This window comes from Paramormyrops kingsleyae, chromosome 8, assembly GCF_048594095.1.
Source record: "Paramormyrops kingsleyae isolate MSU_618 chromosome 8, PKINGS_0.4, whole genome shotgun sequence".
Classification (NCBI taxonomy): domain Eukaryota; kingdom Metazoa; phylum Chordata; class Actinopteri; order Osteoglossiformes; family Mormyridae; genus Paramormyrops; species Paramormyrops kingsleyae.
In genome coordinates this window covers 32296837-32315109 of record NC_132804.1, presented here as the reverse complement: position 1 = coordinate 32315109, position 18273 = coordinate 32296837, and the positions used below count along the sequence as shown (strand labels likewise).

Sequence of the window (18273 nt, the reverse complement as noted above, 5' to 3'; positions counted from 1 at the left end):
GTCGCAGCAGCTAGGGGGCTGCACACGTGACATTCTCCCGGATGACGAGATAGCGTTAGTCGCGAGAGTCATTTCAGGTTAAAGCATTCGTGCGTTTAAATGCTGAAGCGAGGGATTAGCTTGCAGACAGGGAACCATGTGTGCAAGTTCATCAAGGATAAGTGCTGGACCAGACCCCACCTTCCAGTCTCACCTCCGCTCTGTGTATCTCCTGTGTCTCGACGTGTAGCTATGCTGCCCCTTTAAAGCTATGACAACATCAACTCAGGCCCACGCAAGACAGTAGAGTATACCCATATTTGTGCATAGCAACACCATCTGATTGGTGCAGCCTAACTGAACATAGTAACCGCACCTTTCAGTAATGACAATATAATTCTTAAACCCAGAGATCCTTTTGGAAAGCCCAATTTCTTAATCACTTTGCTTTCTGCTGTGGATCAACCCTTATAGCTATTCTATTTCTCTTTCATATTAATTCTTTTGCCAACATGTTCAACAAAAGCACATATTAAGAGATCAAACCTGTAAGTAAGCTCAAACAGCATAAGGCCTCATTGTCTTGAACAGTGAGAACTCTTGGTTTGAGATCATTCTGGGTAGATCTTGATATTGCACATGCTCATTTAGTAAACTTGGAGGCTGACAAGATGTTTGCATAACATCCGTTTGATGCCATCTGTGTCTATATTCATGAATTTAAAGCAGCATAATAGAGAGTTGATTAGTAGACTTTTCTTTTCGTGGATAGGTCAGAATATTCTATAGCAAACATCCTGCAATAGCGTTGTGTTCATAATCTGCTATTCAAATAAACTGGTCATATGCTAACGGATACCATGGGATTTTTAACAGCTTAAAGTGCTTTAATAAATTCAAAAAGATTATGAAACACCAATAAAACATTAACAGAAGAACTGCAAAAGTCAACATGCATGAACTCAGGAATTACTGTCATGGGGAATTCTTGGTACTGTAGAGTTCTGAAGTCATATTTCTGAGTATGAGTATGTTATACTGTAGATATAATTCTGAACACAGTTCTAGGATCAATGCAGGGCTGTCATTCTCAATGCCAGACTTCTAGTATTGTGATGCATCAGAAAGTATTAAGTGCATTAAGCTCAGCAGGAGTTCACAATATGTGGTCATAATGCATAGGTCACTGCACGAACTGCCAGCAGGGTAGCTATTGTATTTCTTTGTTGACAGATTGCGGAAAGGTTAACTCGGGCCCTTCACTGCAGTGAAAGCAGAACAGTAATATCTTCTATTTTGTTAATCCACTCTGAAATCCCTTTAGACTTCAGAAATTCTGGGACTTTAAAAATTCAAGTTTTTTTTTGCAAAGTGAGAATGCTTGCATCTTATGTTATTATAATGTATTTATCAACTTGTGGGAGTTTTACTTAAAAAAAAATGTTCTGAGGGCAAAAGGAAAAATGACTGATTCCGAGAGATAACCAATCAGATTGGTCCAGGTGGGTCCAAGCAATTAGAGGAGGTGGGACCAAGACATCTAATTGGGTGGTCCTTCCTTCTCTAGTTGCTTGGACCCACTTCCTCTACAATCTGATCGGTTATCTCTCTGAACTGATCATTTTTCCTTCTGCCCTCAGAACATTCTTGTGTATGTAAAACTCCCACGAGCCATTTAACATGTTTGTTATAATGATAAAATAAATATTAATCTGATGATTCAGACACTGGACAACAACTGCCTGAATCCCGTGCCTTTGATGCCCAGACGGCAGCATGCACAATAAGCACCAAATCCAAATCAAAGCCATGAAAGCTGGGAACACACACAGCATCACAGCCTAACATCCAGGACCACACCAGGAGACACAAACAAGAGAAACAGTCCTGTACATTTTCGATATGCATCTAAGGAATACTGGAAGGATTTGTTTGCTGTTTATTTTCCAAAGATGCCTTGAGCTATAATTTAATTGGTATCAGTCCAGAAGAAAACTGTCAAAAATATTTGACAGTTCATCAGTAGTAAGATTATTTTTAATCATCTCATCACTTCTTACCAATCTAAGGAAAAACGAAAATAAAAATTAACCTTTTTGTTTGTTTTTGAGACGTTTCATAACGGTTGGTCTTGTTATTATACAGAATTAGCATACTGTTTTGCCAGAACTATCAGATCGCTGAGCTCACATGGCGAATTGCCTGTCTGCTATTTGTTACAGAGACTTTGGGCAGGTTTATTGCTGTTAAATTATTGGTCTCATCCAGTGGCATCACCCTGTCACTGTCGGTCATGAGTATAAATTAAGTGCAGTGACTGCATCTTGCAGCAGAATGTCTCCTGTGGTGATGCACGGCTTTACAAACTGGCCTGGCCAAGAAAAAGGCATGATTCCAGCTAGCCAGCTTACTGGATTAACAAAACCAAACAGCGCTACCATTTACAAACTATAAAAGATGCCCCAAGTCTTTTGAGAACTGAAAAAAATTGCCCTAGTGACCACATATCTTACATTCCAGCTGTTTATAGTCTTTTTTCACATGACAGTGAAAAATTTAAATAATAACTAAGGGGTAGACTTTTTTAGTTTAGAGTGAAAAGAACAGGTTATGGTAAAAATAGTCAGATGAACCATAATGCCTTGTGCCACATCATAACTGGCATGTCTCCATCTCTGCAGTTAGTTCTCAGTGTAGAAGCAATTTGACAACAGTATGTCCATGTCCAGACTAGAGGTACCAAAATAGTCTGTACCTTTTACTGAGTCCCTTACATTCTTCTAATTTGGCAGTGTATCAAGTCTGCTCCCCTTGACAGCTCGCTCAATAATGCAACTTTCACACCTGGTCGGTGAAAAATAAAAAAATATAGCCTGTTTGTGCCAGTGTGAAAGGCCGTGATTGTCAAGCCTGCTGCCACCACTGGGGGATGTTTTATAGAATCTGTGCCACCTGCACTGTACCCTCAGACCCTCTACTGCACGCTAAACCAGCACGAAGAGGTCAAATGGCACTCAATTACAGCTCGATATTCAGCACTCCTGGGAAATGGTTGTCTGTCCCTTCCCACTAATGACAGACCTGTGGCACTCTGTCAGAGTAGGGAGACCCGATGCCCAATGGAGACGGAAACACCTAGAGGGGCCCGTGGAAAGGTCAGGGAGGCTTACACAATCAGCTTTAATCATCCGCAACACTGCATCACAAGCCCCTCTGCAGAAAGGACCAGAGTGATGCTACGAGTTTTGAACAAGGGACCCAGAATCGCAATGCTTTCATTCTAAATCATCTATGTTTGAGCATCACCTTTACATGCTTTAAAACTCCATAATCCACAATCGTAGTCCTAAATGCAGGAAGCCGGGCTCGAAATCAACCAGGCGAATACAGTTTAATTCAAAATCCAAGGGTACAGTTGAAAACAGGAACTGACCATAAAAAATAGGTACCCTGCAAACTCTGAACTCAGAATGAACAGAAAGGGGCCAGAGAGCAGCCTGTCAAACAGAACACAGAAGGCTCAGTAAGTGTGATCAACACTCAGTGTGGCCTGAATACTGGTTCTGGATTTTTAATATTTTCTAATATATTTTGCTATGTTCAGATGAAATGAACATGTGTTTGTATTCAATACGACTTATGATCCATCCATCCATTTTCTGTACTGGTGGGGTTGGAGAGGCCCACGGCTACAGGCCCAAGGCAGGGATGAACCTAGAACGGGGCGCCAACCCATCACAAGGCATGACATGTAATGTTTTCGCTTTTATGTTCCTTATGAATGGGTGTCCAGATAGTACTTTGTTTTGAGAGGGATGGGAGAGAGTTCGGTTGGTGGACTGAGGGTGCTGCAAGGGTTGAACTAAGTTCCTGAAGCCATTTTGATGGGAAACTAAATGCACTGCACCCCAGCTTCTTTTATCCATGCCTCTGGAGACATGGGGATGCATCTATTATTAACAAAATAAAAGGGTTACAAGAACTCATAAGTTTACCCCACAAACTTCTTTCTATAATATCAGCATGTTCAGAGGGATTGGACCAGGGAAATCCTCTAACAAATCCTACAGTCACAGTCAGTGACGTTTTTAATATGTCCAGTATTTTAATTCACTTTTAATTAAACATAATTGCTTCTGAATTTGTTGTCTCATTGCAAATTTCACAATATGACACGTAATGAGTTCCTAAAAGGTGTATTTTAGGTGATCTCAGATTAGTTTCTCAGCAAATGGTTTATAGAGCTACTCATACCTTTATTATACCTTTATATGGGTTGGATTTTCTATTGAACAGTTTAAGGTGAAATACCTTGCTGAAAGTACCAAGAGTCCTCCCTGGGCCTGGAACACGTATGCTTTCAGCTCTGAACAGCCTGTTAGCTGCTAGGCTGCTTGTAGGTTGTAATGTGCATCTATGCATAGCAAATCAGAGAAAAGCTACAGTGCGTTCTGCTTAAATTGCTATAGGTCCAGACGAGTCACCACTGACTTACCAACAGCATTGAAACGTGGGTGCATTCATGTGCACAATGAGCTCCTGGCTTCAAATATCCTCACTAAACAGCCATAAAAAATAACATGCACATTCAAGTAGACATTCCCTCACGCAGAACAGTCCTAGGAGTTAGCTAGTGCTTCCAGAAGGTGTTTCCATTTCATATTTAATGCAGCAATATTGAAGTAATATGTATTAAACTGTAAGTACTTAAAATGCTTTGCTTGGGCAGTTCAAGTTAACTAGCAGCTTAGCATGGTAAAGTGTGTTGCAAGAGAAGGTCATCAAAGTTCACGGCGCTATTTCAATCTGAGCTGAAAAGCCGTGATAATGAGAGTCCACAGCACTGCTAGAATATTGTGTTCTATGCTTTATATGTCACTTTCACTGAAGCTGTATATGCAGTACATCTGTCAAGAAAGCACTGGAATGTGGCAACTAAACAGCAGATATCAGCACCCATCAGAAACACCCTGACTGTAAAGCAGATATCAGTGCCAAGGGTTTGGCTGGCTGGGCTTCACAGGGAAATGGACCCCAGCCAAACACATATAATCAAAATATAGTCAGGCATTCACCCTACAGACCATCTGTATTACCAAAAAATGAACCCTGTTCTATGCCAGCAGTGGAAAATCTGTCCATTAAGATTCCTATCTGCAAAGGTGGAAAGTTCAGGTCCACAAAATACAAATCCAGCCCAAGATTTTGTTTAAACCAACCAGTTGAGTACTTTTTGAACATGACTCTTTACGCTCAACTGACCTGAACTTTCCACGTCTGCCTATCAGAAACTATCCATTGCTCTATTATTTCCCTTACGTATTAAAGCTTACGGTGGAATGTATGTAGACCAGATGGAAACTACAATCAAATATGAAGAGACCTATGAAGAGTGTATGATCCATGCATGGTAGAGCTGAGACGACAGTAAAGTCACCTTGAAGTGTACAAGCATCCTTATGGAACACGGCACATCTAAGGAGGCTGAGCTGAACAAGCCATGGACAACAGGAGTTCATTAAAACCTCAAGTTTTCCACTTGGTCAGCCATTCTTTATGTTATTTATGAGTGACATTTCTTCAGTCAACTCGTGAGGCCAACTGGAGAGGTCTGTTTTTTCCATGTTATTTGCAGTCTTGGTTCCAGGTACTGTATAATAATATCATTAGTCAGTGGATTGTGCAAAGAGATGATGACCCTGCCATTCACATTAATCTTGCATGCCTATCACAAGGCTCCCAAACAAGAAGGATCTTCAAGCATGTCTTTGAGACGTAGAAATTTATGATGTCGTCTTTGAGACGTAGAAAAGAGAGACCACTCTTTAATATGATGTCATTGAGAAATGTTGCTCTGCTTCAGTAAATGTGGGAATGAAAAGAATTATAATATAGTCTAAAATATACTACATATAAGAGATACAGAAATACAAGAAAAAGAAGAGGATGCTATTGTACAAGAAACTTGACTAGGTTGGTTCTTTCTGATTCAAACTGAGCCCTTTTCATAAGAGTATGGGTATGACCCCTTCTGTAACCATCTGTTCTCAAGATCAATTCCTTAATTGGCAGGCAAATCACTGCATATGTTTCTTGCTACTGCACATACATTTTATGCTTTCTATGTTTGTCTTTGTCCACTGATAATAAATATATGAGGTCGTTGATGTACTTTGAGGAAAAGTCTGGAGCTGGATCTCCACCATATTAGAAACCATGTTAAGTTACAAGATATTAAAACATTTTTAAAAAATAATTAATTAATAATTCATTTCACTGTTCACGAGAATTTGATGTTCTTAAACATGCTAGACTCCAGGCATGCAGAACATTCTAATAAACAGTTTCCTTTGGGATAATAAAAGTTTTTTACTTCTTATTGGCAATACAACATTCATTAAGCAACATTTCAATAAATAGTACAGATTTGACCATGTAACAATAAGCAGCATATACTAACATACAACCAAGGACTCATCCCCAAAGCTGTTCCTTCTATGACAAATAGGAAAAAACAACATATGAAGCATCAAGCTGTCCCTGCAGAAACCATTCCATGTGGGTGATTGTATTCTGGCCACGTCTTGCCTGGAAAACTATGGGAAAAAAATCAATTGAAACAACAAGGTTGAGTGATGATTGGGACTATGCATGATTGTGTAGTTCCCAATGGAGAATACCTTGTAGGAAAAAGATTTCTCCACTGAATATACCAAGGGAATTGCTGATCTGACCTTGTACTGATAAGATGTGCTCACTGATACACCTCTGATGTCTTGCAAGAATGTTTCAGGCTGGTTTGCGTGTATATGAGGACTTGTCACTGAAAGGTTCTGCTGAATTCACATGTCATGATCGCTAACCATATTTAACAATATCTAACGGATTTTGCCTAATATGTTTGGATTTTATTTTTTTGACTGCCATATGAAATCTTCCATTGCTGGATAATTGATTTGAAAGATGGATGGATGGATGGATGGATGAACGGACAAGCGGGTGGATGGATGGATGGATGCTGACTCTAAGGATTTCCTTATTAAAGATTACTGCTCAATTTTTCATGTGCTATAGATTTTAACCTTCCTATGGTGTTCGGGTCGGCACCGAACCGTTTTAAAGTTTAAAATGCATAAAATCACTACATAAATTTGTGCGTCAAGGCTTTTTGACTTTGTCAGGAACCTCTATTTAAACAAACAAACAAATAAATAAATAAATTTCACTAAATTATAAATGCTCTGGTCAAGATTATAACAGCTCTGGTGTTGGGGTCAGCACTGACCCCTTTTAAAGTTTAAAATTCATAAAATCACCACATAGATGTGTGTACTGCATCAAGGCTTTTTGAATTTGTCAGGGATCTCTATTTGGACAAAATATATTAAAACAAAATAAAGGTAAGGCATGCCCATACATGTAAGGCAAGATAAGACCAATTAACTTTATTTATATAATTCTCTTGAGGTTTATTTTACCGTTATTTTTTTATTGAAAACGAGAGGTATGCTGTCAAAAGAAAGGTCCAGAAAGCCACACCAAAAATATTAAAACCAATCTTTTCATGGATAAGGAAGCCTAACAAGGTAACCAAGAGGTAAGAAACAAATTGGATTGTAGATAATTGTTTTGAGGTTATTTTATGGCTGATTTAAGACGCGGGTCGGCACCGACCCGACTAACATAACAGATAGGAACATAAAACTTACACAGGACGAAGTTTTTAAGGGAAGTGGGTGATATGACATTAAATTAAAGAAGTTACATGCACTTGTACAAGTGAAATTTACTGCAACATTAATTAGTAAATTAATGAACTGCAGTATGGTGAAAAGATTTAAAGAAATCTAATGAGATTTACTGTGTTCTAACTTTGTCATTCCTACATATTTCATAAATAGCAGCTAATAAAATTAAGTGTTTTTTTTATTGAAACTATTCATCATGCAATGGACAATATAGTAAGGGGGGAAAAGCAATTTAAAATTTAATTTAAAACCAGCAGCAAGCCAGTACTTGGTACTTGTTACCCAAAATCCACCCAGAGTGTTGGATGTGATTAGTTATTTGTTTTATTCCTCACATCACACGACGAGCCTGTGTAAATTTATTTAAGGAAATATATTACATATTACATATATTACATATTCCCCCAGAAAGGGGGCTTAGGCAAACCAACAAAAAATAAGTAAAAATCAGTTTCAGTTTCTCAACTGGGGGCAAGGCTCTGAGGTGTTAAGACAGCATGGGAAATCACAGAACAGGGAGACATATAAAGTCAAGCCTGACGGTGCAACCGTATCCATACAGGGCAGCTGCATTTTCATCTCCCATCTGCCAAAAAAGGAAAAACTAACAAGATAAGAAAGCATAGGAATTTAATCCTCATTAACTACCAAGTCTTTCTTGCGCATTTTGATATTTTAACCAAAAACAGCAAGTAAAAGTGCAGCAATTTCTCATTGATAGATGTTGAATATTCTGTGATTTATATCATACAGCTACATTTTGTGGCAACAGAAACATCTTGCATGCTTGGCCAGTGTAAACTAAATAAAATGGGGCATCTAACATATATACGAAACTGCGAACGTCTGGATGTCCAGTAACAATAGGAGATTACGTGCTTCATTTGACATTTTATTTGTTTAACTGCCTCAGTCATCTAGAGTGTCATTGTATCACTGTTGTGAAATGCGACGCCTAGCATGCTAACATTTGTGCTCTGTGTGTGACTCGCATATCTGTGTGACGCAGCAGACTATCGCCGTCAGTCAGGTATGAGAAACGCCATCCTGTCTGGCCGACACCCCATATTCCAGGAAGGGCCGCCTGCCAAGGGAGACGGCTTTTTATGTCTCTGTTGTTACTGCAAAGCTTCTCAGCAACACGCCTGCTTTTCATGGTCCTAATGCGGGGGACAAAAATAGCTACTTTTGGTAGACAGCTACCCCAATTCATAATTATTCAGAATACATTGTAACAGATGTTTTTATCCGAAGCTACAAGAATAGCTTTTGCATTGTACTCCATTGTACAGATGGATTATTTAACAATGTTACTCAAATTAAGAACCTTTTTCATATGTACAGCAATAGGGACTCTTTGGCTGGGCTGCTGTGCAAGAAATATAAGAAAATGTAGATTTATAAATGTTTTTTTTAATGTCATGTGCAGAGTGTGTCATACAGTTTAGAACAGAAATACAAAAAAAAACTACTGGTACAGCAAATGGTTTTATATGTTCTTTACTGCTAAATTGGAAAAGCTACCTGCTAATCTTCACTGGGAAAGAGTAAATATATGAAGATAAACTAAAACCATTCACCCTTGTGGTCCTACCAGGATAAGCGATTGGAAGATGGATCGCTGGCTGGAAGGATACATTAATGAATAAATACACAGGTGATGCTGTTCTTTATTTCTGAACTGATCATTTTTTTGTTCATACATGCTTATGTCAAAACATTTACTTCAATGCAGAGTAGGCAGGCGACTTTGCCCAAGCATACAGATAAGGATATTTTTTGAATATACAAGTCTACCAGTAGCTAGCATACCAGATGCCTGTTTTGGACTGTCATATTCCGTGCTACTGGTACCATTTTGCCATTAATGCACAAGACTCAGCCAAGTAAAATTCCTATATGCTATATTTTTGTCTCATTTACATTTACAGCATTTAGCAGACACTCTTTTCCAGAGAGACTTACACAACCAGTGCTTAATAGTCCATGACTGTTCTTTGATCCATAAGCTAGACCTAAAATCAACAACTGTCATCAAGATCAAATTACCGCTAAGAACGTTGTATAAAAAACCTTGTTAGGAAAAAGAGTGCACAGGAAGATTGTTAGTGGATTTTTGTTTAATGAAGAGAGTGGACATTAAGGGGGGTATTAGTGTCCAAGGTCCTCCTTGAAGAGGTATGTCTTCAGATGACACTTGAAGACAGGAAGGGACTTGGCTGATCTTATGGCAAGAGGAAGTTTGTTCCACCACTGAGGCGCCAACATTGCAAAAAGTCTTGATGCATGTCGTCTCACTCTGATCTGAACAAACAGCAATAAGATAGATGGATGGATGGATGGATGGATATTTGGAACAATATTTTGTCTCATGTTTTGCAAGAAATTTAATGCTCTGAGGTGCCATTTCCTTCAGGTATGCCGGCTCTTTCATTACCATTATTCTTTATTTACCCGGTTTGTTTCAGGATTGTATCCAGCTCCGTCCTTATCCAAATCCAATAGCCAGTTGAAGCGAGACTCTCGTACCCCCAAAAATATTGCTGCACTCTTGCAGTAGCATAAACACCAAAAAATAAACACCACAAGTGCTGCCACAACAAGACCATTTCTTGCACCAGGCAGAACTCCATAAATAATTATGTGCTTGTCAAGCGTGGCTGGCAGTTTGTAGCAAGCATCTTCTGCCTTGTCAAGTGCCGAAGACATGCCTGTTTCCGTTTGGCAGCCAGTAATTTCAGTATGTTACAGGCTCATTCCCCTCTGTCCGGTTTCAGCCCTTTCCTCATATTTACTTGCCCAGCTCTAATTTTGTTTTCTGCTGTCAGACACCCATTTTTCCTGCTCCCTGCCCACTCATCATCATAAATTAAGCTAGTTATATGTGTAAAGGTGTGATTATCACTTAGCAGAACAGTAAGCGATGGGCTGTCTGTCTCTGATACAGATTCACCCATCCGCTCTCCACAGGCAGCCCCCCGCTTGCCCAATGCGCTTTTTTATGATGCACACTTGGAGTCTTTGGAAATCTGATATAACTTCATAAGGCTACCAGCCAATCAGTCACCTTGTAACAGGGCGTGAAGCCAAAGAGAAAAAAAGAACACCTGAAATACTGTAATCCAGGTGGACGAGTTTCTGAGTTGTAATGGAGGGAAAATTTCCATGTGAACCCTCCAGTTTCATTACATTTTGTGCTGAGACAGTCAGGTGGACTTGGATACAAACGACATGCCTAAAGCTGGCACTATGAGAAGCAAGCAGGGCGTACACAGGGGAAATTACTGAGCAAAATACATCTCCGTCTGTCTAATCGCATGCTTATTTTGTCCACTTAAATCAATCGGCAAGAGAATATTTAGAGGTTTCCAGAAACTCAATAAAAAGAGCCTTACACTATATTACCTATGAGGTAGCAATGCATATACAGTAAGCCTGTTTTAAATATTCAGAAAAAACTTATATATGAGGAGAAAGAGAAGGTGCATGAAATGTCTTAGAATCCTATATTTATTGTTTGGTAAATTTGTTATTTATAATGCTATAATGTTTCTGGATTTATTGACAATAATTCGCAGTTTGCCAGCATCCCGTGTGTGTAATCAGTAAGGGTTATGTTAGTCCATGGTAATCTGCAAACATCGGTCCTTCAGAACTGCAAATACAACTGTCATGAGAATCAATCACAAGGTAAATATCAAAACAAGCTAGTTGTGTCTGTTTAATGAAAATAGTTTGCCGGGCCGTATATCACACTAAGCATGCATTTATGCATTTAAGCATGCTTTTAGAACAAAATATGTTGGCTGTCTGAACAAATGAATCTGGCCTTAAGCGGAGGCCCTACGGTTGGAGCACCTCATTTGGTATTATTCAGTACCACTGTACTCAAAATGAAACCTTATTGATGTCTAATGAAGGATGGGCTTTCAAGGGTTTCGCTCCACATGTGTAGATTGCCCTCATATGTGTCAAGCGGTGCTTCTGGCCACTGGATTTCCAATCAGCATGATTGCAAATTGCGGTTTCGTTTTGAAGTTGGGTTTCTCGCCCTCAAAAACACATCTAATTTCCTCCAATTTAAATTAGACATATTTGAGAAAGTGGTGGGCGGTAGTAGCTTTAGGTGGATTCATTATAGCACCACAAATATGCAGAAGAGGGACACTTTTCTTCCCACCGTGTTACACATCAAAATGACACGGTGGTAAGGGAACAGGAAGGAGCAATTTATTTTCTTATTTAAGCTACAGATTCTTGGCGGTATTTAAAGTGAAAGATGCCTGACCGAATTCTGCCCACAGTAAAGGTCCTGAATGAATTATACAATGTTAGGTTTATTGATTTATTATTGATCAGTCTGTCTTCCAAACTCAAAAGATCATCTCTTTTGGCATTTGTTCCGATGACCTCTTTTGGGAAGAGCAAAACACATTTACCACGGATGCCAATTGTTTCACATGAATGGGGGAAGGAGAACAGGAATTGCGATGCATTTTTTTTCTCTAGTAGATCTTTTTTCTTCACTTTCCCCTCATCTCCTATTTCTGACCTACCCACCTGTCCTTTCAGAAACTGAACAACATCTGTTCCACTGATGCACCAGAGACACTTAGCGTGCATGGTCTTTAGAGAGCAGCCAGTCAGAAGCATATGCCAGAAAGCACAGGGCATGAGGAGGGACCCCCAGCATGGGATGCCAGGCGATAGGTTTAACTTTACACTTCTATTACACATAATTAATTTTCATGCAGTAAAATCCACTTCACTAACTTTGCTTTTCTATTTCAAATCAACGAAAACACCCCTTAATTACATATGAGGCTATCCACCCTTAAATTTAGCCAGTTTCAGACTGAATATTAAGTGAAGCCGCTCTGTTTTTTCCAATAAGTTTTGTCCAATGTTAAATCAATTGTATGACTGAACTTTTTTCTTTTTTTTAGCACTACAAAATACATGATTAATATTTATTAACTTCTATCATAGATCTGCCTCATGTTAGGTAACATTCATCATTAGATGACACTGTATTTGACAAGATTTTATAATTGTTTTGTCGATGATGATCATGATTCTGTGGTGAGAAAAAAATCATATAAACCAATATGACAATAGCACTCATAATACCAAAAACTTAATGATTGTGATGCAAACGCTTCTGTTATGCTAGTAATATATGATACATTTTGTGCAAAACTTATGGAATATGCATCTTTAAATTTGTTATGTATTCATCATTATTATAGGACATAATGTTTTAACTGAACATTAATTTCTCAAAACTGCAAAATACATTTTTAACTCACGTATTGCCTCTCTAGGATCCTTATATTGTTAAACTAATTGCAAGGTAGATCAGGATAGTGATTATTCTGTAGGTAATTACCACTATTAATACCAATCATCTTCTTCTGCTGCAAATAATGACAGCACTGGCGATGTTATTATCCACCAAAAAAACGGCAGTCGCAGAATGACTACAACAATATCACAATGATTAATTATATCTATATCTCTTTAATCACTAAACGTTGACAACCATTATGCAATCACAGGACGTCTGTATGAGTGTGTGATAGTAGATAGTATTAGGGTGTGGATTGGAAAAGGATATACATACATAGACATACAAGATATACATACATAGACAATATACAGTATGTATATACTATATATATACAGATAAATGATTTTTGTAGGCATATATGCAAACAGATACAGATACACACATAGATATCACTATTATAATGGTGAACCTCTCCAGGTGGAAGTGCTGTTCTGAGCAGAGGACTTAATGGACAAAAGCAGGAGGATATTTGGGTGTCAGTGATCTCTCAGCCTAGGCCCCATACCTGAGAGGACCTTTTTTTTTCTTTTTTAAGAAGAGTTCTCCCATTTAGAGTCGTATTTTATGACAGTATAACTGTGCTGACTAGAAAAATTTGATTTTGTGGAAAAACAGTGCAGGACCCTGCAGCTTGAAATGAAAGAATGACCGACTCCATGTCTATGTCTAGAATATTACAGTACAGATTGGGGTAAAAAATAGCCATCAATTAAATTCCTCTCACAGCTGGGTAAAGACAGCCGGCACTCGACACACATTTCATACAGTTGCCCAGTGCAGATTAAATCAGTCGAGCAACTCATTTCAGAAACATCCAGCACCCACCTGATGTCCCCTACAGTGATGGAGACATTGTTCAGAATATCCATCACTCCCCACTGGAGCAACTAGCACATACAAACTTAAATGCACACACACAAACACACACACACGCAAACACATGAATGTCAGACTGTGTGCTTACAGACTCTACACATACATCATCAAAAGAGGACAGCAGAAGAACACTGAAGGCAGCTAAAATCATAGGTTGGTGTACTATACTATACTATACTATACTATACTATACTATACTAGCAGGCAAATTGATATATTTTTGCCCACTTGTGAAACCATTCCTGTTTTCTCTGTCCAGCAAGGCATGCAGTGATCTAATCTGGTTCTACCTATCAATCAGATCTCGACCGTGTCACGTGGGAGCAAAAGTGATAGTTGCTGCAACAGTATCCCTAAAGACTGTGAATATCCACTACTTCAAAATGAGGTTATGACAGCTCGTCCCAGACTGCACCATAACTCTTAACCAGGAATAGAATCCGGCAAAATTGGCCTTTTTTTTTTTTTACCCAGACTCTCTCAGGAACTCCTAAATACGACGACACTAACAGAGATCCTGCCAGCTTTTATGTCCAAAACAGCCTACTGCAAGACAGCAAATTTGATAGCCGTATTTGTGGGGACCAGGCTGGACTCGGACCTCTAAAAATGTATAGATCAGTTCTTTGTCAAAATGAATTATTTCTTATTACTACAAGATGGTCATGAACCCAGAATGACTCTTGCATCAAGCAACAGAGAAAGGTCTTAAATCAGCACCATGGACAACACCATGTACTGAACCCCCCACCCCCCACTCCACTCCCGGGACCATTTTCAGGACCTTGGACAGAGTCTGTCTGAGGCAGTCATTACTGATTTTTTTCCTGCTGAAGGTAGGACAATGTAAGACATTTGAGCGAGGTGTACCATTCTACGGATCACCTTAAATTGCACTGAAAGATTGTTGGAAAATCAAACTGTATCTTGACAGGTAAGACCAGGGGGTATTTCTAAATGGGGAAAATGGAGGAGAGTGTGGGAGGTGTCTCAAAAGATCGCAAGAAATACATTCATATACATATAGATAATTGTGAATTATATTTATTACGCATAAATACAATATGCATAAATTTCTCATCTACGTTTAAAACAATGATGTTTCAATTAACTAGATATGACCTTTAGAGTTGCACTGAATTAAAGAATTAACTCACACTTGCATGAACGCATGTTCATATTTAACACACACACACACACACACAGTCTAGTGATAATGACTGAATGATCCAATTTCCTTAACATATTCATGTCATCCTGCATGATTATTGGATTTACATTGCTTCTTAACAAATAAAATTATGTCTTACACTGCCAACCAAAGATACCATCAGGTGCTTTGTAGAAAAGAGGGGCAATTTTTCAATAGAGGTTTGAATTTAACAGTCAGTTCTGAGGTAATCACATGCCCCCCCACCCCCCACTTCTAAAATGGTTTCTACATCTCTGCGGAAGGATCTGTTGACGCGTCATGCTAATTCTTTGATAGAAACCTGCATAAAGTTAAATATTCATGCTCCGTGCCGGTATTTTTTCTGTGACTTTTTTTTCTCTCGTAAAGGCACAGAATTCAGAGTGGGCAGAATGTGGAGCAGTCAGGATGCTCGAACGTTTGGACGCCTGAGCTGTGGACTAAATTGATATAGAGCTGAATCCCGGGGGTTTACCTGCCGAGCATTAAGCGTAGGCTGCGGAGCCGCCGGCTTCAAACGGGAGCGTGTGAAACCGAGCGGCTGCGTGGCAAGTGGGGAGGCGAGGCAGATGGATGTTTCCGCGGATACGTTTGGAGGAATTCCCGAGCGCGCGCAGACACCCCGCGGTGATACTTGGGAGCGTGTCTGTCAGTTGTAGTGCCCTCGTAATTCCTCCGTCAGAAAAAAACACACACGCGCACACAGACAGACACACATACACACACACACACACCCAATTGTTATTCCTGTCACGGCAGCCATGCGGTAACGGGAAAATTGTATCCCGGTGCAGCAGCTGAAGGAGCATGAGAAAGAGAGAAAAAGACAGCCTCCCTCTCTCTTTTTCTCTGTCTCCCCCCCCCCCCCCCTCTCTCTTTCTCTCGCTTTCTCACTCTATGACATTCCGTCACTCACCCTGGCTGTTGGGTCCCCCATCACCCTCTTCGCAGTCAGTGAGGCTGTTTAGCATCCTGGGTCCTGGGCTTTCTCAGGGAAGGAACTCAGCCCCCGCAATCTGCCTTCTTCCAAGTGTCCTCCCAATTAGAGAAACGGCAAACAAGAAAAAAAAGAGAGGGAAAAAAAAGCCCAAAAGCTGGTGTTCTGCCCTCTCTGCGCAGCGAAGCTCGGCTGTGGCGATGGAGCTCCCCCTTTTTAACAGATCCTCCTCTTATTCTTGCCGTTCCCCCCCCCCTCGTTGCTTGCTGTGGCGCACAGTGCTGTCTGTTTCGGAGGTGGAGGGTGAGGAGGCGAGCGAGGGAGGCTGCAGGAGTTTGCTGGACGCACAGGAGGGTCTCGTGTCACGCACGCTCGCGTCCGCAATCGCTCACACCCCGGCAGCCTGACCGGCCCTCACTGCGTCTCAACCTGATGACTAAATTCATCATGTATTCACAAGGTATTATCTCTCTCTCTCTCTCTTTTGCTCTCTCTTGCCTTCCCTCTCTCTCTCTCTCTCTCACTCTCTCTCTCCCTCCCCCACCCTCTCCCGCTATTGCTGAGAGATAGAGCGCTGATGAAGAGGGAGGAGAAGATGGTACCAGATGAAGGGAAGAAGCCTTCTTGTGCCTGAGCACCACAACAGATACACTCATAAATATAAACAAACAACAACCTTTAACAGAAGGTTCCTTTTTAATACAGATACTGTGACATGTATTTCTTGAGTTTTTTCACAAGGAACATGCTGAAGGTCTATGCATATTCTTGAGTTTTTTTTTCTTTTAAATTTACACATCAAAAGTAATAATCTTAATGGAAACCCAGACAACTAAAGATCACCTTAATCCTGCCCCCACCCGCAATGTTTTATAATGTATAAGGTGGGTTCCGTTGGCACTAAATATTAAGTAGCATAAGGATCCAGTGAATTACAGACACCGTGATAACAAATTTATGTTTTAGCTTGTACTTTATTTTTCTGACTTCATCCTCCACTTAAACGCTCTTACGTGCAGATGTGTAAGAGCTAAGATCAGAGCCCATTTGGGATCCCATCAGAGGGATGTGTGTTTGCGAAGACGGTGCAGCACACAGCATTTTGAAAAAGGGCACATCCTACCAACCTGCTGTCCTTCAAGGGTTTCGTTAAATGTAACGAGTAAAACAGCATTCCCAAATACCAGTGACGATATAAAACAATCAGAGCGTAGAAAAGGTCCATGAACGAAAATGAAATTGTAGCTATTGTATTAATATCATGGTTACTTTTGATACACATCCCTCGGTTTATGAAACTAATGCATTACTTAAATTGGTTCACAAGAGGAAAATTCTTCAATCAGAAATACTGTGTTGTTTTTATATTGTGAAAAAAAATCGCTACCTCTTCCAGATCAACATACAGTTCACCAAAGAATCAAACTAAAACCCATATACTGTACCTATAAGCACAGAAACATTAAGAACATTAATGAATTAATTAATGCCCTGAAAAGAACATAATTCATATAAGTAGGGAATGCAATGTAATCGTTAACATTAGTATATATATGGTTTATTATGCTAAATGCTATAGGTTAAGTTATGTTAGTATGACAGTTATAGTGGTGTTGATAATGCATAAACAAATAAGCTAAAGAAACAAAAAGTTACCTGAAGACAAAGAGGATAACATTAAAGCAGGTGATTGATCACCGGGCAGAGTGGTTATGAGGAATATGGAGGAGGATTAAACAAGTTTTTGAGATTTGCGTTTCAGCCTGAATTGGGGCAACATTTGAACAAAAACGTTCAAACAATTAAAAATGGGTCTGGTACTAATTCTTCAGGTTTGCATAAATGAAAATGATTCTAACCATTTGTAAGTCAGGGCTAATGCACATGTTCATCTTATCAGTCTCCACCTTTTGACTTGTTAATGGTGAGATACCGCCAAGATAATCTGTCAGATAACAATCATGTCAGATAACCTGGCCTCAACAGTTTTTGGTTTCAATTTCAATAAAAGCAGCTGCTAAACAACAGGTACTATTAATAAATCAATAAACAAATAAAGAAATAAGTAAAAAACAACTTGTTTTAGGAAACTATTTCAATTATCTTAGCCCTGTTTGTCAGCATTTTTCAGCATTTTGGATCTCTGGCATGGTCCACAATGGTTGTCATCCTTCCTTAAATTTTGACATTC

At 39.5% G+C, this 18273-nt stretch overlaps 1 protein-coding gene across 3 annotated transcripts in view; it reads right to left on the bottom strand.

The window, feature by feature from the left end:
• The window catches only part of slc12a5a (solute carrier family 12 member 5a), a 187595-nt gene that overhangs the window by 86410 nt on the left and 82912 nt on the right, over nucleotides 1–18273 (bottom strand). Inside the window, exon 1 of one of the 3 annotated variants that reach the window (XM_072715701.1) lies at nucleotides 16062–16569. The exons of the other annotated variants lie outside the window; for them this stretch is intronic. Coding sequence (XP_072571802.1) covers nucleotides 16062–16116 — 55 coding nt within the window. The 5' untranslated portion in view covers nucleotides 16117–16569. Of the gene's footprint in view, nucleotides 1–16061; nucleotides 16570–18273 lie in introns of those variants that run through there. 3 annotated transcript variants of the gene reach the window in all.